The sequence below is a fragment of the Anas platyrhynchos genome, chromosome 18 (genome assembly GCF_047663525.1).
Source record: "Anas platyrhynchos isolate ZD024472 breed Pekin duck chromosome 18, IASCAAS_PekinDuck_T2T, whole genome shotgun sequence".
NCBI lineage: Eukaryota > Metazoa > Chordata > Aves > Anseriformes > Anatidae > Anas > Anas platyrhynchos.
The window spans coordinates 8,967,038-8,989,593 of record NC_092604.1 but is presented as its reverse complement, the minus strand read 5'-3'; the positions used below and the strand labels follow the sequence as shown (position 1 = coordinate 8,989,593).

General features: G+C 51.8%; 1 protein-coding gene across 3 annotated transcripts in view; it reads right to left on the bottom strand.

The window, feature by feature from the left end:
- The window catches only part of VAV2 (vav guanine nucleotide exchange factor 2), a 122,476-nt gene that overhangs the window by 36,304 nt on the left and 63,616 nt on the right, over positions 1-22,556 (bottom strand). For all 3 annotated transcript variants that reach the window (XM_027471053.3, XM_027471055.3, XM_072025328.1), the window contains one exon: positions 8,337-8,395. In XM_027471053.3, the coding sequence (XP_027326854.1) occupies positions 8,337-8,395 (59 nt within the window). The remainder of the gene's footprint in view (positions 1-8,336; positions 8,396-22,556) is intronic.

Here is a 22,556-nt window from a genome sequence, read left to right as displayed (position 1 = left end):
AACTGCCTCTTGCAAGGAAATGCAGGAGCAGCCCCCAGCCAGAGCACACCACGCCGGGGATATTCAGTGAATATTTCAGCAGGCACCTAATGCAGAAGCAGCCCTCCCTTCTCTCCGTGGTCACTCGGGGCCATCCCACGCCGTATCCTCAGCAGCCATCCCCAGGCTCCTTGGCCACGATGCTTGCAGCTCGGCACGCTGCCTGCTCTCTGCTCTGAATTATTTAACGAGGAGAACGAGGTAGGCTGCAATTCTCCAGCAGCAATAAGCAGGAAGATTTATTTGTGAGCATATTTCAGCGTCTGGTGCCTTGTCCTAGCAACCGAAGCCAGCTGCTCACCTCTGGATGCCATCACAGAGAATACAGAGGGTCAGGGATGGGTCGGTTTTACTCAGATCATTGGGTTCAGTAGCATCTTAGCCTCAAATTCGTGTATGAGAGAGCAGGGTGAATCCAGTGTGATTAATCTTCTATTTCCCCTCTGTCTCCATCCAGATTTCTTGGGGACAGCCACCAGCCCCGCCGGCACAGTGGGGTTTGTATGACTTGTGTGAACGGCCACAGAAAACCACAGGAGGTGGCTCAGCCCTTGCCAGGAGCTGGATTCCAGCCTCCAGACACCAGCATGCTAATCTTGTCCCATTTTCCCAAGTCCAGGGATAGCACTTCGGTGCTTTAAACAGCAGGCTGGGTGTGTGACGCCTGTGAAACCTGAGCTGCACCCATCTGCTGCCCCTTCTGCAAGGGATTTCTTGATAAATGGAAAGGACCAGAGCCTGAAATGGGTACAAATGGGCTTCTGCAGCTCTGCTGGGATGGATGGGGCTGTACTGAGCGTTCTGTGCTCAGGATCTGGCTGAAAAACATTTTCGTACGTGGGATCTCCAGACTGTAATCACACCTTGCAGTAACTCACAAAGCCATGGCTGGATGCGCAGATCCTCCAACGAGCCCTTTCTGAAGAAAGCCTTATGGAAAGACAGAGAAAGCCAGGACTCTGATTTCACCAAGGTTTTGTACTTCAGGCTTTCAGCATGAGTTTGGGTGTTAGGTTAGCAGCCAGCCTTGGCTCCTGGGCTTTTGGGTGAGTCTGGGTGCGCACACGGACCCGTGGGACCTGCTGGCCAAGGCACCCAGCATGCCCACACTCTGTGTCACATCTGCTTGCAGGACACATACTTGGGGAGGTGCTTGCATCCCAAACACACCCACGTACGAGGAGAAACCCTTCCAGAGAGCTAAAGGAAAAGAGTTCAGACCTCATCCATCCGAGGATCCCAGCAGCACCTTCTCCTTACTGAGAGCATTTGGCGAGCAGCGTGCTGACGGCCGTGGGGCGCTCGCTCCTCAGCCCCTGGGGTGACGCAGGACGTAATGCTTTCATCAGCACAGCGCCCGTGGGGCCGTCCAAAGAAACCATGTGGTTCTGCAAGATGTTTGCATGCAACCGAGAACGCGTCCGTCATCGGCTTCGGGGGGGTGAGAGATTTATGGCTGCGGCGAGAGGTGGGTGTGAGCTGACCGGGGGGACCCAGAGCTCCTTCCCCAGCTCTGCTCTCACGCCGGGCACTTCCCCAAGCTTTGGTTCCCCTCTGTGAGATGGGAACAAGCTTGGGGAATGGTTTTGGTCAAGCCCTATGAGACAGACAAAAAGCATGCTCTTAATGTCCGATTCTCTAAAGCAGGATGGAATCAATTCTCCCCGCAGAACAAGACACATCGGAGCATACCAAAAGCTGCTGAATTTAATTAAAATCATGCTATTGTGTTACATTACTCATCTCTGGAAAGAAGCACCTCGTGCTGTGCCAAATTTTAGACACGTCTTCTGAAAAATTATGATTTGCTTTTATTTGTGGTCTGGAACTCGCAGAAATTCTCACAAGATTAATTCTGATAGAAATTCAGCAGGGAAGCAGCAAGCTACATAATCAGATAACACAAAGATGATGATTTTGCAGGAGAGTACTTACAGCATTCAGCACAGCGCACTGCACAGTGCCCAAGGGTTAGCTGCATGCCCTGATTTATCTTTAGCTCGAATCTGAACCAAATATTTCTGGAGACTATGAGACAAGAAAATAACAGCTCGTATAATTTTATGTTTCAACACATTATCGCGTTTTTAAAAAAAAATTCTCATGCAGCAATGCTTCGCTCTGGAAAGTGGCACGATTTCCTCCTCACTTCAGCTCCGCTTTGACAATAACAGATGGGTAAAATCAAAAGGGGAATCCAGAAACATCGTTCCCAAAGAGAAGTACCCTCTGGGGTAACAATCCCTAGGAAGGGATGTGGTCCAGCTCTCTGACTCAGAAAAACGCTTGATTTAAAAACATTGTGGCTGAAAATCAACGGCCAGCGTGGTGAGCAGGGGCAGTGCCAGCTTCCCATGTCCCAGTGCTGGGGGAGGGCAGCAGCCCGTCCCCAGGGCATGTTCCCCCTGGTCTCCTTGGGAGTATGAGGACAAATCACACCCCACAACAGTTAGTTACACCCCGCAAAGCTCCTCGATTGCCTCAATTTGCAAATCTCTCTGAGCCTTGCTCTTAACGTGCAGCAAAGCGGCCCGAGGAAATCTTTCAGTACTCTGAGCAGCTGTTTCCCTGCTGTACCTGAGCAGCTGCAGCCCTCTGAAGCGCTCACCAATAATGCCAAATCTCTCCCCAAATTCATATTCCTGCCTGCTCCCAGGTGTGTGCCAGCACAGCCACCCAGACAGGGCCCTGCTGTGTAACACCAGCCAGACACAAACAGGCCCCTGGCCTCAACAGCACTGCCTGTGCTCCATCAGGAACCAAAAGATGCGTATTCCCCTCGCCAGAGGGGTGCAAAGCGATGTGACTTGGCCCCAAGAGGAGGCAGGACCCGATCCTGAACCTTCACATCCCCCCAGCGCTGGCAGCTGCCCACCTCCCCACCCCTGTTTTGGATCTGCTGAGCCTGAAACCCCTCTGCAGGCCTAGGGAAAGTGCCGAAGTTCAGCACAGCCTTCCCCACACCAGCCCATGTGCTGACACCAAGCAGGGGAGAAGGCTGTGGGTGCTCTGCCATTGCACCCAGAGGTGGGAGGCGAGGCAGGGAGGGACCCTGAGGGAAGCTCAGCACCTTCGAGGCAACGAGCCGTGACGAGGCTGGTGAACCCAAAGAGCCAGCGAGCCCCAGATCTCACCACTAAGCCGAGCTGTTCACTTCAGGGCTGTACCTGCATTACGCAAGGCTGCTGGTGGGGAGGGGGCGAGAAACTGCCTTTGCTCCCATTAGTGGATGCTTACGGGGTGACCTCCCCGGCCTACAAAGCGGCCTTGCATGAAAACACGTCAGGGAGATTTTTCAGCCTCTCTTAGGAGCGAGCCTGCGAGGATGCACGCTTGCCAAAATAAATGTGCTGAAAATGTCTTAGCTGGGAGGAAACTGCTCTTAGCCAAGGGTCCTGCCTGTGGATAAATGGGGCTTTCCATCGCTCCTAGGGAAGGTCTGTCCACATCACAGGAAGCCATCTCCACTTGACCCCAAAACTGCGAGGTCTGTGGCTACATCTCCGCAGTTTTGGGCTGCTCAGAATTGATGTTCAGCAAGGCAGATGTCTGCAAGGAGCCCCGGGACAGGTACGGATGGTTTCTATCAGCTCGGGTAACGCAGGCGTGTATTTTTATGCTGTGTCCCAGTCCCGGACTCCCCAGAGCACAAGAACATGCTGCACAGCAACAGCGTGCAATTTTCAGGACACGGATTCCTTACACAGCCTTCTAAATCCATTTTATAGCAACACTTAAAGTGAGTACAATGGATACACAACAGCAGTAAAAAATATAATGGGCAGAGCGCAATCACAGGGAGCGCGCTGGCGATGAACACAACAGCCCTTGTAAAAGCAGCCGTACGGGAGGAGAGGTCTGGAGCTACCTTCCCACCAGCGTCTGCCTGAAGACACTCCAGGACTTAATTGTTAGCGACTTTAATTGCTTGCCTTTTTCACACACGGCTGGATCTGCCTCCTGCATTGAGCTGCCATCACCGGGGAGGGGGGCCCACAGCCCGAATACAGCATCCATCGTGCTGGAGAGTCTGCAAATCCCCCCAATATTTCCACTACTTCCCTCCTCTCCCCCAGGACAGCCAGGGGAATGTCTCCTTGACCAGCTATGCCTGGGCTTGTGCCTTCCCACCCCAGCTCCCAGACCTGATCTCTGCTGACCTCATGGGAAGCGTCTGCGTTACCTTAGGGAGATCTTTGCACCGTGGAAATGAAGATGTTAAGAGCAACGGGGCTGGACTTAGAGCACGTTTAGCACCTCCCAACAGCCCCTGCATCACCCCCAGGATGATTTAATCGATAAATTCCCTTCTGCTCGGGCAGGGAAGGCATTGCTGTGCCGACAGCAGCATTACAATCCCATGAAAGCACAGGCAGGATGCTCGTGGCTCTCCCTTCCCAGCCCACACACACACCCTGATATTATTGGCAAGCCATTAAGCACAGAAACTCTGGGGATGATAAGGCTGCAAACCTCATTTTAGGCACAGCAGTTTGTTTTAATAGTTTACCTGGGTGAAACCGAGCAGTGCTGAGCCTCACAAAGCAGGGTGGTTGGGAAATCTTTGGGTTAAATCCCTGCTGACGGCAGGGTGCTGGGACCTGCTCCTGCAGCCTCCCATCGCACCACACCAAGCTGGCTCAGCACCAACAGCCTGGGATTTCAGGGGGTGCTACACGCAGGGAGGTTACTAGCCAAGAGACATGGCATTTTGGCTTCTACCTATTTATTTGTTCAAATACAAATAATATTTTTTTTTTGGCAGGCTGGCCTCGCTGTGTTTGTCTTGCCTTTGCAAGCAAAGCCTTGCAAATAAACAAGCAAACAAAAAAATCCCTACAATTTATTTTACAAACGTGCTACCAGGTGGCTGCAGCACTCCACTCTCTTGGGGGGGGGCAGGCCCACACAGCCATCCTCCTCCTCCTCCTCTTCATCCCCCTTCACAGCCAAAGCACCGCCACTGTGCCCGCTGGAGACCCTGTCTGCTTGACAAATGCTGCTTTACCCCTCCTCCCCATTTGCAAATGTTTTAAAATCTATTTTATTAACCGCCGTGCCTTCTGAAGAAAGTCACTTAGAGGCTCGCTTCATAGCTAAAGGATTTACTTAGATTAAGGACCTCGGTAAAAGGCCTTTGAGCACGCGAACCCCTTCCCGTTCTCAGATGGCTTCCCTGCGCACGCATTAAAAATGCATGCAGGCAGCATGAGCCAATATTCCTTAACCTCCTGCTTTGCTTGCAAAACTCCGCTTCCAGGAAAAACAAGCATCTCGGGGAGATGAAAACACCCGGCCCCCCTCCCACAGCTCGCACTCAGCCCCAGGAGCTCGCCAGCACCAGGTGCAGGCAGCCGGGGCCGGGAGTACGGTGGGCAAGGGGGAGCGACCAGGGCTGTGCTGGGAAAGGCTTAGAGAAACCAAGCTGCCAGGAGAAAACCCTGGTTTATTTACGGGGATCTGCAGCAAGAAGTCCTGCTGTCCTCCTGAGAGATGAGAGTTTGCTTGAGGAAGCTCAAAGGGGAGCTTTTGGAGGAAAAAAAATAATTAAAAAAATAAAAAAAATCTCGGGGATTTGCCCAGAGCCACGTCCAGCACCTGGGGGCAGAGCCAGGATCTGCACACAACGGTGTGCATCCCCCTTCCTTCAGCACACTTCTTCCTCCACAAAACCACCTTTCCTCTCTCTGATGGACTCAAAGCCAGAAAACGTGCCCTTTTCGAGGAGACACCAACAAGCCTCGCATCACTGAGGGGCTTCTTACGCATCCAAAAACAATGCAGGTGTGCAGCAGTCAGCGGCGGCCCTTGGGGCTACACACTGCCAGAATTAGTGGGAACCCAGAGCATTCACGCTGTTTGCACCAACAGCCTCGTGCAAGGGCCTCCCACATCTCTATTTCAGCATCCAGCAGCCTGCCAGGAGTTCATCGGTGATGCCACGTTCCAAAGGGTGCCGCTGCTTTGAAGGGGACTTATGAAACCTGGAGCTGAGAGCAGAGCAGAGCAGGGCAGGGCAGGGCAGCAGGAGATGTGCCACATGGGCTTGCAGCCGCCCTGGATTATCTCCAGCCCTCGCAGAGCACTGCAAACAGCACAGCGCACTCACGCTCCTTTTTTTGCCATGTTCTGCTGCTTGTAGCTTGTTCCTCGGAAGAAACACTCTGTCATCTCCACAGAGCTATCCTGATAGCTATCTGATTTACTCTGTGAAACAGGCTTTCTCTGGCAAGGTTCATGAATCCACAAATTATTAGCCAGAAAGACTTACATTTTCTTCACTGAACAGCACAGAAGATTGATTTTTATTTTTCTACCCTGCATGCCATAGAACTTACTTAAGGACACGTAATAGGCTGGTGGACTTATTTCGTTCTTAATTTGCCTCATCCTGAAGCCCTAGACCTAAAATACAGACCCGCATCCATGCTGTGAATTGCACAGTATTTAGCGTGTTTTTTTGAGCACCGTGCCTAAACCAACGAGATTTTTCCTATTTATTCCAATGGCAGCATCTCCCCGGAGGGAAAGCAAGGGACCCCAGCAAGCAGTCCCCTTGGGGAGCTGGGGCTGCTGATTAATTTACAGCGGATTCCCCCAGATTGACCAAATTCCCCCAGATTGACCGAATTCATCTGAGATCAGCTTCTCACCTCGGCTCAGGTGATGGTGCAGCAAGAAATCATCTAGCTAGAAAAAAAAAAAACTGGCAGCAATGGGCAAAATGAGGGCTCTGGCACTGCGGGGACGGCGGTGATGGGAAGAGACAGCCCCGTGGGGGGATTTTCGGGCTGAAGGGAGGGAGAGCATTTTCTGTGCTTACAATGGGGAGGAGGAGCAGGGTTAATACGCAGGGAAAACAGAGCTACACACAAAGCCCCGCTAAGCTCTCTGCTATTCTTGTGTAATTACGGTGCCAAAAGGCTTCCAAGATAAGGGATTTTAGTGGGGACTGTAAATGCTGGTTGTAGAATGAATGAGAAAAAAATCAGCACATCCACAAGACGCCTGCATCCCGAGAAGCAAACCAACCTTCCACAGTACTCTGGGCTATCCTTGATAATAAATAGCCCCTAACTCAGAGCACGCCTTTATCCCTCCGTGTGCTTTCCTTCGCTCCCCGAATCTCCCCCCCGCTCCGGGTGGGATCTGTCAGGTTTGGATTTAACAGATGGGAAGACTCAGAGTTTGTTTTACACGTGAAAAGCTGTTCCCCTCCAGCAATATCAGTGCAGTCAAGGCAGGAAAAATAAAGCGTGATGTTAAGAAAATAAAGTTCAGGCCGTAAAAATCGTGGTGTGGGGTGGCTGGTATGGGTGGTGGGGCTAGGAGTAAAAAGGGGGGGGCTTCATCCAGTCCTAAACCCCACAGCTGGCCCCACAGTTTGGGGCTGGCCCCAGGATGCAGCCACAGCCCAGTGTGATGCTACACCCTGACCAGAACAGCAGCAAGACAAGATCCAAGGAAAAAAAAAAAAAAGCAAGTGTTTTACAGCTTGGGGCATAGGGGACGGAGGGGAAAGGGAAAAAAAACCAAAAAAAAAAAAACAACTACCAATTAAAAAAGAAGGGAGGAAAGGTTCTTCAGGCTGAGAACTCTTCCCAGTTGTATCTCAGCCTAATGAGCAGACGCTGCCTGATTAATAATATAAATGCACGCAAACAAGGGAACCAATTGCAAACAAATTGCGTTGAACTGAGCAGAGCGGGTCAGAGCTCTGCTGGATGGGGCTGTTTGCTGTCCTAAAGCCCTTCTTCAGGGCTCCAGGCAGGAGCAGCCGGGGCAGCAGGCAGCTGTCCCTGAGGCCAGGCCATTTATTTGCCCCCATCCCACAGGCAGCCATCAGGTGCCTTTCTCACCCCAGGAACAGATTTCCCAGCTGCTGGCGAATCCGGGTCACTCCTGCAGCTCCCGACAGCGCCAAGTTCCTGGGAGGACAGGGGGTGTGAGCCCAGGGGACAGGGACAGGGGGTGGCGAGGAAGGGGACGGGCATTTCTGACCTCCTGGGACAAGGGGAATTGCTTGGCAGCAGCGGAGGAGACCAGAGCAAAGCCTCCATCACCACAAACTCAACCCCACCCTTTGTCCCTCCCTGGTGCATTACATTTTTGTGGCTTTTTCACTTCTTTTTTTTCCTTTTTAAACTATTCCTGAGCAGCTGGCAAGGTGCTTTTACGTCCTCAGTGTCTGCTTAACCCTAATTTATCCCAGTCCCGTTGATGTTTCTGATGCGATTAAACGCTCTGAGTATATATAGAGATACAACATTTAAAGCATCACATCGAAAGGATCTTACCTAATTCCTTTGGTTTGAGCAATGCTGTGGAAGGAGAGCCTGGATACTGCGGAGATCACCTGGAAATGAGAGAAAAAAAAAATCCTGGTGTGCTTATTGAAGACAGAGCAAGGCAGGAGGGCACCTGAGGACCCGCAGCACGGGATTTGGGGCTGAGCTTTCTGCTCCCACAGCCATCCACTGAAATGGATGTGCTCCAGTGCCCCCATCAGCGTCACAGCACATCACCGTCAGGGCTCGGAGGATACTCTCTGAGCAAACACCGCTTCTGCTTTTACCACTGAGCATAAAAGACCCTTAACCTTCAGCTATAAAGATACACATCCAGCAGTGTCACCCAGGGAAGCTCAGTCCTGCAGCTCCTGTAGTACCACCAGACCTGCTCCAGTGGGTTTTATGCAGCATTGAGAACACCTGGGGAAAAAAACGTCTTTGTGCTTTATTTCAAACGGTTTATAATGCCTCGTGCCTCATTCTACCTCCTCTTTTCAAGGCAAACTTCCCAACGTTGAAAGGTTTTGACTACTCGCACTTCCGTAAAGAGGCACCGAAGAGGTCAGAGCTGAGCGCAGACCATTGCCTTCTTCTGGAGAAAGCAGACAGGATGGGTTCAGCGTAAAATATTTTCACCAGCATCACAATCAAGACACCAGCTTTTTCTGAAAATTCTCATTTTTGATGCACGCTCCTTTTTTAATTGCTACTCAGGGTTTTAAGTGAAGACAAAGAATGGTTTCAGGCACTTACAGATCCAAAACTACAAATTTTAGTGATATTCATCATTTCCAAACTAGAATGAAAAACAAACCTATTATTTTTGTAATGGTTTCCTGCCCACTGGAATGAATTGAGGTGCCTGTGTCCGGGACGCACATAAAGGACTTCAGGAGAGGTCCCCGTGCCCAGGGCCCCCAGCCCCAGGCTCTCCGTTGAGCAGATGAAGTCAGACACTGCAGACATTTGGAGCTGCCCCGCACCTAAACCCCAAAATGCCAACCAGAGTCAGATCACGGATTCCCATGCAAATCCTTCCCTCTGTGTGCAAACCCCAAGCTCAGTTTTGGGGGATGCAGCCTCAGCTCCTCCGGCTGCAGCAGAACCGATGCTTCGTGCTCCAAACCTGTCTCCTCCTGTCCCGGTTTTTGGCCTCCTGTCCCCACGCTCGGACCCAAAGTCAGGGCAGCAACAAAGGAGCAGCCACAGCCTGGCATTTCGCAGCCGACTTCCACTCGGAGAACGGAGATGCTGAATTATTCAACGAGGCAAATGAGATGCTGTGAACGGCAAAATTTGGCCAAGTTTCACCCTGGTATAAAATGTCCCCGATGGGCGTCTAGCACAGAGAGGAGCCGCAGAGCAAGAGGGGATTTTCTGCTCACCTCAGAGCCTTTATCGTCCCCCGTATGATACTTCTAACAAAACAGAGCATTACCAAAACGTCCTTCCACTTATTTATTTATTTATTTAAATAAGATGCTACCCCTGACAGTTCCCTCTAATCAGAAGATATGGATAAGGGATTTTTTTAATTAGACAAAACATCGTTTTTGCCACGGTTGTCATGAGCCTGTTTTGGCCTATTTCTCACCCTCGGGATCCCATCTGGCTGGCAATCAGGACACCATCCCCGCCTGCCTGCCTTTTCCAGCGATGCCCTGGAGCTGCTGATCACGGCCCATAATTACCGGGCAACCAGAAGAGGAGCCGTAAAGCCCCTCCAGCAGAAGTGTAGCCCCACAAATGTAAACGCAGCCAAGTTCCCCATTTTACTCTAATCTAACAAAAAAGAAGCATGGGCAAAGGTTGAACTCCTCCACAAAAGGTGCTTTGGCCACGTGCTCTGTGGCCAGCATGCTGCAGGCACCCACCAGATTCCCACCTCCGTCCTGGGGGGGCACTGAGCCAGCCTGGCTCTCCTGGTCCCTCTCACAGCCCTGTCTTGGCCGTCTCTTGTTTGCTTTGGTTTTGGGAAGTGTTGAGCAAAGATATGACTTCTGGTAACATCGCTCTTCAAACAGCAAATATAATTGTTAAAGCATAACTTGGACTCCAAGAAATCAGGTCTTACTCCCCAAATTATCAACAACCGCTCTGCCCGTATTATTAAACCCCTGTGCTTCAGCATCCCACCTCTAAATCCTGCCAGACCGACTGCACCCAGGCTGGGCGAGGAGCAGGACCGAGCCCATTATTGCCCATGGGCTCAAGGCAGAGCCCGGCTGCCAGCCAGGGGGACCACAAGCCAGGGGCTGGGGGCACCGTGTGGCCCCTGGGACGTCCCCTCCTGAGCGGGTGAGTTTCGTCTGCCCTCTGTTATTAGGCTCGCACAGCCCAGAGATCAGTTTATGACTCAGACAGCTACGATGAGGGTTTGACTTCCAGGGAAATCTAAGAGAAGCACGCTGTTCTCCACGCCAGGGCTTTTTGCTTTGTTGTTTCACAAACCCCCACATCTCTGAGCATCCTGGCACATCAAATCCTGGGACCTGTTCCGGGTGAGCCTGCCTGTGATCAGGCTCCAAATCCATGCCCAGGGACGCAGCGAAGCGACCCACTTTCTGAGAAGGATTGGGTACAAAGAAGCCTTACACCCCCAAAAACAAGAGTGAGCAGTGACTGTCCGGCACCCAGCAGGGTTTTTCCAAGGAGGGATTTATTTATTTTTCGGTAAGGAGGAGCTGGGGGCGAGGAAAGCCCCGCACAACCCCAGCTCCTGTGCCAGCCCCAGCCAGGGAAGCACGAAGCGTGCGTTTAAGAACAAGTAATCCTTTCAATTTCAACAGGATTAAACAGCATTCTTAAAAGTAAGTAAATCCTGAAGTGTTTGCTAAACTGTGTCATTTTCCCCATAAAGCAGGTTCTTATGTGCTGAGAAACGCAGTTAATACTTCCTGCCACTCCCGGCTATCGTTTTCTATGAGGCAGGGCAGGAACTGCTGCGCTATGCAGCCAAGCAGCGGTTGGCACAAGGAGTCCCTGATCTCATCCGAGGCTTGGTCGCTCCTGCAGTTCTAGGACATATTAACGCAGCTAATACAGACATGACACTAAGTGGAATTACAGTTCCCTGGTTATTTATACCTCCCCTTTCCTTTAAGGCAGGCTGGAAACGCAGAAGCTTTGTTTCCCGAGGCAGACAGCACGCCCCCAGACTTCTTATCAGCTCCCCGATGATTTATGCCAATTACTTCATACGTTCAGACCTTCGGGTATCCCCACTGCTTGAACCTATGAAGCCAGTCTTGAGGCTGCAGCGTCCTGAAAGTGCTACAGGAGCGCACCAGGAGCCTTGAGCAACAATTCCCAAATGTACAGCTCCCTTGGACCGTGCTGGAGAGGGCTCCAGCGACCAAGCCCACCGCACAGCCCGGTGCCGTGCCCCATCCCGCAGCCCAGGGGAAAGCCCCGTGCCCGGTACTGGCAGGGGGAGGTTTTGCAGAGTCATTTCTACACTCTGCTTGGGAAAAACACACTTGTATGGGCTCGTTTGTCTTCTGGGAGGAGGCGGGCTGTAGGCTTAAATAAGGTCTCATGCAGGTTATTATTATTATTATTACTTTATCCAGTTCTCAGCGGAACTTCCTCCAAGAAAGCCACGCTCAGTGCGCACATGTTGCCATAAAAGCTAGGTCTAAGGTGACAACGAGATGCCAGGAACAGAGCTGTGGGGGTACAAAGTGCAGGCAGAGGTACCCGTAACCCACAGACTGGTTCCAGCCGCTGACCTGCACTGGGTTGGGAAATCCCTGGTGGTTTCCCCGGGCAGGGTGAGGGACGCTCTCTGCATTCCTGGCATTCCAGCTCTCCGGTTTGCTGCCGTGAGCCAAACCAAACAATCCAGCTGATCATTCACCAACCTCGTGCCCCATGGTACAAGAGCGTGGATCAGCCCGAGCAGGAAGGCAGCGGGACGGCCAGGGACACGGCTTCAGAGCCTGAGCACCAGGGGCCTCACGGAGAGCCTCGTGTTCAAAAGGCACCGAGTTCTGCGCTTCCAGAAACAAAAGCAGGGCTCAAGCCAGGCTCCTCAAATTCACCGGTCGCTTTGCACAGATCCTGGCTGAGCAAAGAAATGGGATTTGTGCAAACAAACAAACAAAACCAGCAAAAGCCCCACACCGTAAGAAAACCATTAATATTCATCTTCCTTAGAGCCAATGCTTTCTTTTAGGAATTACGGATTTAAAAATAAACTAAAACAAAACAAAAAATAAATTAATATGCTTGCTGCTCTTCTATTTCCTCCAGCATTGTTTATTTCTAGCGGTATCTCTGCACATCGAGAAAACTAAAATAAACTCTCGTTATTTGCAAAAACAACCCGAGGCAGCTGGGCTGGAATACACTTTGCATACGAGGAACTCCCTAACCCTGCAGTTAGGAGCAAGCTGTAGGGGCTGGAGCCAGGCTCGTGGCTTGTGCAGACCCTAGCGAGGTCGTCGTGCGTTCCCAGAACAAGAGGATTTGCTTTGCATGGAGGCAGGAGCTCAGCACGGCGGCGATAAGCCTGGGCAGAAACCTTGATGTTGCTACCTCTGTGCACATGCTTCTTGGGGGGAAGGTGGTTTCAGAGCCCGAAATGACACGGAATGATTTGACACCTAAACTCGGGAAGGGCAAATAAAATAGAACGAAAGATAAATAAAAATAATAAAATAAACTAAAAATCCTCAGACCAAATCCCCTGCCTCCGTGTGGCTGGGAAGCAGCCCCCAAGCTTGGATACCAGCTGGCTCAATTAGTCCTGAGCTGGATAACGGCACCCAACAGCAACACCAGCATCGTGAAGAGGTGCAGGGACAAGGCTGCCAAACCCAAGCAGCCGTGAGATTGCTGCGAGGCGCCAGCAGGATGTGCCCCAGACAGCTCAGTTCGTGGTGCTGGTGGCACTGGTCCCTGCACACCTTTGCCCACCCACCTGCCGGGGAGCATCGCTGCACCCCCTGCACCCACCCCAGCACCTCGCACCCAGCTCCACGCGCACACGGGGGCTCACAGCCAAGGCAGGATATTTGCAAACCAAAGCGTCCCCAGCACTTTTTCCCATCACTGCCTTTTTGCATGTGCCTCTCCCATGACTAACACCTCGGGGAACCCAGCCCCGCATCCTGCAGCACTCTGTGAGCCCCAGAGCATGTGAGCCAGCCCCAAATGCACAGCTAAAATACAACCTGCTTGCTCCGGATCCATTATTTACGCTCTGCATGCTACTGCACAGTACCTATAAGGCCCGACAAGCACAGCAAACATTAAACCTACAGCTGGTGTCTGCTGCCCCTTGAGCATCCCACAGATGTCGCAGGGAATTCCTTGCACTAACATCTCCGGGTGCAGCCCTGTCCTGCACTGAGAGCACTGCTAAAACAGGATAGGACTTCCAGGTTTGTGGCTCCCCTGACCTCTTAAAGCTGTGCGTGAAGCATTAAGGGCTGTTTTCAAGTGGTAAATGCAGTCCTAAAGCCCAAACGCTGATTAGGAGGAGAGCTCCCCAGGGATGCTAACGCCACCAGCCCCACGGCAAGCTGGACTCCTCGCTGGGCACCCAGTCTGCACACTGGGAGCAGGATCTGCAGGCACAAGCTAGATTTTGCTTCCAAAATTCACCAAGGATGGCCAGACCTTCCGTTTCTAAAGGGAATCTTGATCTCGAGAGTAGCAAAGGGTTAAAACAATCTCAAGTGAGCATCTGACACAGATTGTCCCCGAGACCTCTTAGCCACAGCTCAGAGCGCCCGTGTCAGGCTGCGTTATGGTCACAGGGACGAGCGATTACACCTCTCAGGATAATGAGGTTAAGCCCCCTAACAGCAGTGCCTCGTCAGAGATGCGCTTTCCAGATGAAAGCACCTTTACCCAAACCAACAACTCCTCCGAGGCAGCAGGAGGAGGGCGCACCAAAGGGCTGCGTTATTTCCTTGCAAAGCGGCAGGGGAGGGAGTCCATCAGAAAAGGGCACCTGTGTAGGTGTAATTAAAAATAAAGGGCTTGAGTGTGTGTACAGGGCTTTTACAGCCCTCACTCGAGAGGTCCAGGAGGCCATCCCGAGGCGATCAGCATCGCTCCGCTGGGTATGCGGGCAGGGAGGATGGATTTGCTCAGCTGGTCCTTTGAAAAAAGGGTTATTAAAGCCAGCATCATGCGGCATTAAGCCCGTGATTTGCCCACATTAAGTGTTGGGGATGCAAATACACTTTCATCAAAGTCACTGGCAAAGTCTCTGCTGATTTGCAGTGGGAACAGGTCTTGTATCATTCCAACATGCCTCATTCGAGGAATTTGGGGGCAGCATCTGTTCTTGTGCAGCCTTACAACAGTGGGCAGGCATTGCAAAAACAGATACATCTCCTGACAAGGAGGAGAAAAGAGGAACTCAGGTGGATTTATAGCTAATGGTAGAAAAGCTCTGCACTGTACCATGCTGTCAGAAGCTTCCCCGACACATACAGCCCCTTTCCCATATTTATGGCACCGAGCTGTCTGTCCCTATCACACGGTGTTGGAGGGAATGTTTTCATTCACCACTTAGTCCCTGGTCCCTACGGCCATAAGGAGGCACCTGTGCTCCTCGGTTCCTTTTGTAATAGAGATGTCCCCATCCCACAGCCAACCCTCAGAGCCACGACCAACACAGAGCAGGTCCCTCACCTCCCGGGACACAGAAACGAGGCAAAGGCAGGAGAGGGCAAGAGCAAGGCAGCCGGACACGCAGAAGTACCAAGAGCTGCAGCTGGATGCGCCGTGCAGCTCCTCACCGCCCCCAGGCACAGAAATCAATGCCCCGAAACAAACCTCGAGGCTTTCTTTACACTGCCAAATGTCTCTAACACAACGGCGATAAATACTTATTCTGCTACCTAATGGCCTCTCCTCTCCGACACGGATGCTGAGTCCCTGTCTCATGCAGTTACCTCTGCCATCACTATCTGACGTCCTGGCAACGACTGAAGCGGGGAGCCAGCTTTGATGGGACTTTAAAAGAGCAGGGAAAAAAAAATCCAAGCACTTGAGGAAGTGAACTAACACCACAGCCAGCAGGCACTGAGACTGTACGCGCTGCTGGAAGCACGCTGCAGCTCCAGCAGGGGAATACAGGAGATTTCCTACTGGGAATGTGTCAAGCGATGACTTTGCCCATAGCAGCACGCTCCGGGAGGTCCCAGGGGGCTGTCGTGCACATCAGGTCCCCCAAAATCCGGTGGTGTGACTCAGATGCTCACAGGGGAGGCAACTTTCCAATTCCACATCCTCCTGCGAAGTCAATTTGCACAGAAGTTGCAAGCCATTGGAAATAAGCCAGCTGTTAGCACGAGGAAGGAAGGCAAACGAAAAGCTTCCATGTCCCAAAAGTTATTTGTGGGAAAAGCTCGTTAGCACCTCTAAACGCTGACTTGGGAATGAGTCACCGACGTGCCACAAGTGTGGGTGTAAGGTGGCACCAGCCATCTCACATTTCTGCATGATACGGAACAGCATTAATTAAACAGGAGCCGAAACCACCTTAGCCCTGGTGTGCAGCAGTGTGTGAAACGAGCCGAGGATCAGAGGGACACGTGGGCAAACAGCAGGCTCACAGGGTGCCCCGTCCCTCCTTGCAAACCACAAGGAACATCCTTGGTTTGTCGGAGATGGCAACTGGACAAATGCCCCAATGGGACAGACACAGGAGAGCCTGGGCTGGCTTTAGCAGAGGATTTGTCCTGTCTTGCTGTCCAGAAGATGGAGGAGGATGCGATGTTTTACACGTGCTGATGGAGATTTTAATTTCATTCACACCCGTGCACTTCTCTCTGACCATCAGTCCGTTCAGGAGAGCTGCTTGGGCATTCCTCCCCCCCGAACACAACCCTCGTGTCCCTGGGGGGCTCCAATGTGCCAGCAGTGCCCGGGGACCGCTGTGTCACCTCCCCTCGCTGCTGCCCAGCACCACGGCCCCTCACTGCTTGTGTGATCCCAGTCTGTCCCAGTGCAGGCTGGCTTTGCTGGTCTGTGAAGCCCGAGCCAGCCACGTTCTGCTTTTGCAGAGCAATAACGGAATACAATTGGGCAATGGGAACCAGATGGGAAGCAAAACGAAGATTTCAGCATCCTCCTGCCAGCTGCCCAGAGATGAGGAGGATTCCCAGAAATGCCTGAGCATGGGGGAGTCTGAGACGAGGGGCTGGCTGCTTTCCCCGAGACCAAGGACGTTGCAAAATTGCCTCTAAGAAAAAATAGAGAGGGTTCATTTGTATAGCCTTGTAAGAGTTACAAAAGCTGGCTAAAAACGTACATCCTTCTGGAAACAAAGCTGATGAAGCCAGGGAACAACACTTTCCTGGAAATTAGGAAGAAAAAAAGGGAACAGTAAGCAATGGTGGCTAAGCCAGGAATTGGCTGAGCTTCTAGAGCTGACAGCAAGGTGAGTGCCCGGCCATGGGGTGCATCAAGGAGCCAGAAGCCGCTGGGGTGGCGGCACCGACCGGCACGTGCCAGGGCTCCACGGCTCTGTGCCTCGCCTGGCCAAGCTGGCTCCTTCCCTCAGCCCCAATTAGCAATGTAGTGGATCTGTAATTAACTAATTAACCTGGAAGGATGCCGAGCAGCTCGGGATGAAGGCAGGCAGGGTGACGGGCCGGCAGCGTGCCGGGAGATCGGCGTTAGCTGACCCCAAAAGCAAGGAGGAGGAGATCAACCAGCCTTTAGCAGAAAAAGAGTTGCTGGCCAGGTTCATTAGGGTGGGCAGGAGGTGTGACAGCTGGGAAAGGGCCAAAAATCTCCCCCCAAACCCTCACTAGCTTTACGGATCGCACTGCCCCACGATGCCCCTGCTTGCTGCCCAGCACTGCCCGCGTGCAGGCGAGCTGCCGTGGTGCCTGTACACGGGGCTGCTGTCACCCAGACCCCTGCTCCAGCTCCACAAGCACAGTGTGAGCACAAATGCAGTGGCACTGATGTTCCCAGCAGCCAAAAATTCCCATTGAGGCATTCAGGCTCCGGGACATCCCGGCGGATATCAAGGAGCTGACGTTAGGATTGCGCTCCAGGGGCACCTGCAAGGCTGTCACAGAGCAGTAACAGGGTGCCAAATCAAAAGCTCTGCAACGAGTAAGTAGCTGCATCTCCTCCCCGCTTCCCTTTGAAGTGACAAGCAGGTAGCAAGTTTGTGATGGAATAGGCTCAAGCGTGGGAGGACGTGAAACATGCAGGAAGATGCGGGCTCCAACAGCCCTGACCTCAACCTGTACAAACCAGTAGAGTTTCTGTGACAAGTGCTGGGCACTTTGCCCTTCGTGCTTAAAGAAAAAAAAAAAAAAAAAAAGCCCTGAATGCTAATTAGCTTAAAATGCTGGTAAATGCATTTACAATGGCTAATTGGGCCATGTAGAGCTCAGCTCCATCACCTGCTGTTGGCACGCAGGAGCAAGCCGCCACGGAGATGCACGAAGTTGTGCGAGCACATGGAGGAAACACCAGCGGCAACATTTCCCTGCGAGGCAGGCAGGAATGCATCCCCACAGGCTTTGGAGATTCTAGGAAAGCCTCTCGGTGTTGCCCCCAGGGCTCGGAGCCTATCTCGTGGTGGCTGTAATCACCACACCTCTGTGATACCTCCTGATACAATTACCAGGAAAAGTCAGGGGAGGGTCACCCATGGTGCCAAAGCACTGACACAAGTACCAGAAGTCACAGGGTGGCCAAGCCATTGTGCTACAAAAAGCAGCTCCAGGCAGAGGCGTTCATCTGGCACCATAGAAAAGCCCACAGCAGGCTGAATTTGGGGTAGAAATGAGCCGTGCCTGTTAAACATTTGGATTTGGGTGGTTTTGGTTAAGTTTCACCCCCAGCTTGCGAGGCTCCCGCTCTGCAATCTCGCCCCTCCTTGTGCTCAAGGACTTTCCTGGACTCGGTAACTCGTGATGCCCAAAGGATGTTCCCCATCCCCCAGCACTGATTGGATTTGTCGGAACAGATGGAAAGAACATCGAGTCGGATGCAGGACAGGGATATCCCAACCCGCTTCCGAGAAACTGGCTTTAGCCTGCATTAGCTTTAATCCTTCTTGATCAAGGCCTTGGATGTAAGCAGAAAATATTACAGATTTTCACATACCTTTAACTTCCCGTGTCCACTCTGCACTGGAATGGATTTGGGCAGCCAGAGAAAAGCATATGGAGCACAAAAGAGGCTTATGAACATATGCAGGGAGAAATCAGAAGCATCCATATGAAACCAATTCACTCGCACAATGGCAATTTACCTACTGAAGAGAGAGGGCTTGAAATTCTCTTCGGCTTATTTCCTTCATCTTTATTCCAGCTGCTAGAGAAAAAAGTGCAGCAGTATTTAAGAGGAACGCTAGCGACAGCGCCGAAAAGCCAGTTATTAGGATTTTGCAGATCCCCCTGACTTCAGGCACGGCCGTGGCACGCAGACGGGTGGTTCTCCAACCACACCGAACCCCCCAGCACCAGAGCAGTAACCCAGGCAGGAGATGCCAGCACCAGGAGCTGGATACGTGCACGCAGGCACAGGGACAGCTTTGTCCCCTGCTGCCACACTGAGCTTTTGTGGCTCAGAGAGTCCAAGCACAGCCCGAGGAATCCCTGGCACCGAACAAACATACGGGGTCAGCTCTGAGCTTGAGCCAGGCTAACAGACACCGCTTAGTGCAAGTCCTACAAAAGCAGTGGAGGCTTTTCCATTTTGATTTCTCTGGCTTTGAGCCCACAACGTCTTGCAGCAGCACCTTATCTGTGAGCTGGGTGCTGCACCTCGAGCAGAGCACTGCTCCCAGCTCTGCCCCTGCAGCTCTGGCTTAGCAAAGCCCCTCCTGAAGCCCTGCTGCTGCAGCTTAACCAAGCCGCTGTGGAGAACGGTTTAAATTTGTCTAAGCTCAAATAAATTTCTGTAATATGAAAGTACACAAAGGATGTAGGGAGCTATAGCAGTTTTTCAAGCGCATCCCAAAAGACAGTTTTTTGGATGTGGCTGCAAACGGCTGCTGTGATTTGTTTGATGCTGTGTGCAGGCCTGCAGCTGCACCAGACCCAGGGCTTGCAACGAGAACCCCATTAGGATCGAGGCCCTTTGGGCTGCTCCTGGCTCACCAAGTTGGTGAAATGTGTTTATTTGCACAGCATCGAGTACCAGAAGCCCAGAAGAGCAGCACGAGGTGCACTGGAGGAAACCAGCCCCCCACCTCCTGAGCCACCCCGGTCTGCCCTGGTGGTGACATGGCAGAGGGATGGGGCTCCTGCTGCCCTGCCTCCAGCATCTCAAAACCCAAAGCGACATCAAGCAGAAAAAAAAATAGAATATAAAAATAAAGAAATAAATAGATAAAGCAAGAGAAAGAGCGGCTGTTAGATGACAAAGCACGGGAAAGCAAGCATAGCCTTCATTTCATTAACTCCCATCTTCTCTTGGCCACCAGAGAGGAGACAAGCACCTTGTAAACTTTGTTTTTTTCTTGTTATTGCAAGCTGGCTTGCCAAGCAAAATTCCCCAAAGCCACCCAGGTCCCAGCCCTTCTCCCTAGGGATCGGCACTGACGCCTGGTAAACGGCTTCAAGCCCCCGGCTGCTGGCGACGCTCGGGCTCGCAGCCGCAGCCCCTCACATCACCAGGGCCTGCTCCGTGACCCTGAAAACTGCTCTTCCAGCTGAGAAATCACTCCGTGCTACAGAGCTCCCTGCTTCAGCCTCAGTTATGTGTAAATATAAGGCCCTGTGCTCATATGCAGCCGGAAACCTTTGGAAAGTTCACCTCGAGCACGGTGCGACAGTTCAAGCACGGGGCACAAGGAAGCAAACCTCACTTTCCACACTCATGAAATGTTAATTCAGGTTATGACTATTTTTTCCCAAAAGCGTTGCCTTCGTTGAGCATAGGGCATTTTATCCCCTTCCCCAAGTTTCTCTAACAAAGGAAGAAGGGATGCAGGATTCTTGGAAGATGCGCTCCCAGAGGCCAGCAGAGCACACACCTTGCTTCCCTCCTCCCATGCGGAGGACACAGGAAATTTCCCATCAGAAACATCTGCCTGACTTTTCCAGGTTATTGAGGATAATCTAAAAGCACCATGAGCACGGGTATGTCCAGTACACGACTATCTGCTTCCACAAAAAAGCTGTGACAGGGAATAAATGCGTTGATACCATTCTGTCTGTGAATGCACATCCCTGCAGAAAGGCAGGAGCCTTGGGCTGATGAAAAAGAAATGCATAAGGTAGCTTTCCAGAGACACTGATAGCCAAAACCTACAGCCCTTGCTTGTGCTGCAATGCTGGATATAAATATACCCATAAAGGGCTTTGGTTTGGTGGCACTGGTTAAATTTAGTCTCCGCTCCATCCAGCTGCCTCTGCAGACACCACACTTACTGCCACGTGCTCGCAACGCGCTGCAAGCTGGCAGGTGAAAGAATTGCAGTGAAACACGTCTGAAATATTGGCTCCCTCAGTGGGATGTGTACAGTCACAGCTCACAAATTATGGGGTGGAAGGGAAGCTGGATGGGTTTCCACGGTCACTACTGTACAGAGGGTGAGACAGGATGATCTAAGGGTCCCTGCAGACCTAGCAAATCCATGCAGCTGTTAGAAAAAATAATAAAAAAAAAAATCAAAGATTAGATCTTGGCTGCCTTCGAGAATAGAAAAGGACAGAAAGGATCAGGCGTGATGTTTTCAGGCAGGGATTTGAGGAATGTAAATAGCTTTGTCAGGGATGCTCAGGCAGAATCCCCAGCTGGATGCTCCACCGCGAGCCCCGCTTGGCCCTTCTGACCATAGCAAAATGCAACGGCTTGAAAGAGCAGAAAGAGCAAATTGGCTGCAAATTGGGCAAGGGCAGAAAGAGCAAATTGGGCTCAGGGATGGGTGGGAGCAGGGCTCGGCGAGTGCTTGCACCCTGAAGCAGCGAGGTCCTGGGGGCTGTGCTGGGAGAGCTCCGCGGCTCCGGAGGTGTCACCAGCTGTTTATCTACCGCTGAAACGCGAGTGTTTAAAAATTAATAAGAACAGATTGAGCAAAAGCGGAATCTGCGGAAACCAGAAGCTTGGGTGAATTTCAGCATGCCACGTTAAAATGACATAGGCTGTAAAGAGCGAGCTCCAGCCCCGTTACGGGGAAGCGATGCCAAAAATACACAGGCGTAATCACACGGTGATGCACAGGGCGGAAAGCGCAGCCCCAGCCACCACATGCAATCTCCTCCAGCCTTTTAATCAGTCACTGGAGACAAAGAGCAGCTGGGTGGTGCTGTGGTCAGGCTTGGGTTGCAGGGGGAAGAAGGAAAAAAAAAAAAAAAAAAAAAAAAAAGAAGGGATAAATCTGCGTGTGTGAATCTGCGAGGTCTGGAGAGCATTATAAGTAAAGGCCAACACCTCACACCCCATCCCAAAAGCCACTCCTGCAAATTGGTGCTACGGGTCCAAAAAGAGAGATTTTTGCAATCAAAGAAGTGGTGCTGGTCCCACGCCACCAGCAAGCAAAGCAACCGAGGTGACCGCTGCACGAGGCGCTTTGCATAGCGTGAAACCCCCAAAAAGCCAGGCGAGAGCCAGCTCCAGCAGCCCCACGAGCCCACCGCAGCCGCTAAAGGCCTCAGAGAAAAGCTCAGCCTGGCAAAAACCTCGGCTTTTGGGAAGGGGGGCAGCAGAAATAAGAGATTTCTTTCTGCTCTGAAAGATACCAAGAAGTGTCTCGTTTTTATCCAATAAAAATTAAAAAAAAAAAAAGGAAAACAAAAAGCAATGTTTCTTTTGACTCCACAAACTTTCAGACAGACCATTTTACATCTTCAGGCGAAAAATGTCACTGAAAATTCAGTTTTAATGAGTCTTTCCCCATCTGCTACAAAGGACGAGGTTTTATTCAAAACAACTTTTTTTTTCCCCCCCCATGACATATTTTGGCCAGATGCAGAGGCTGTGCCTGGGCTGCCATGTTTGATAGCGCTACCAAGAGATAAGCAGCTCGGCCTGCCCCTCAGAAAATAAACAAAACAAAACAAAACAAAACAAAACCTTTCATTTCATGTCGGGGCCCCCACACGAGCTGAGCGGGTATCGTTCCATCAGCCTGCGCATCCGCAGGGATGGAGCTGCAAGGGTTGAATAATCCCACACCCAAACGAACCGCGTGCGGACGCGACTTCCACGAAAGCACCGAGCCCGTGCGAGACGGGGCTGCGGGAGGGAAAAGAGGGGGGGGGAAATATATTCCTGTCAAAATGACGG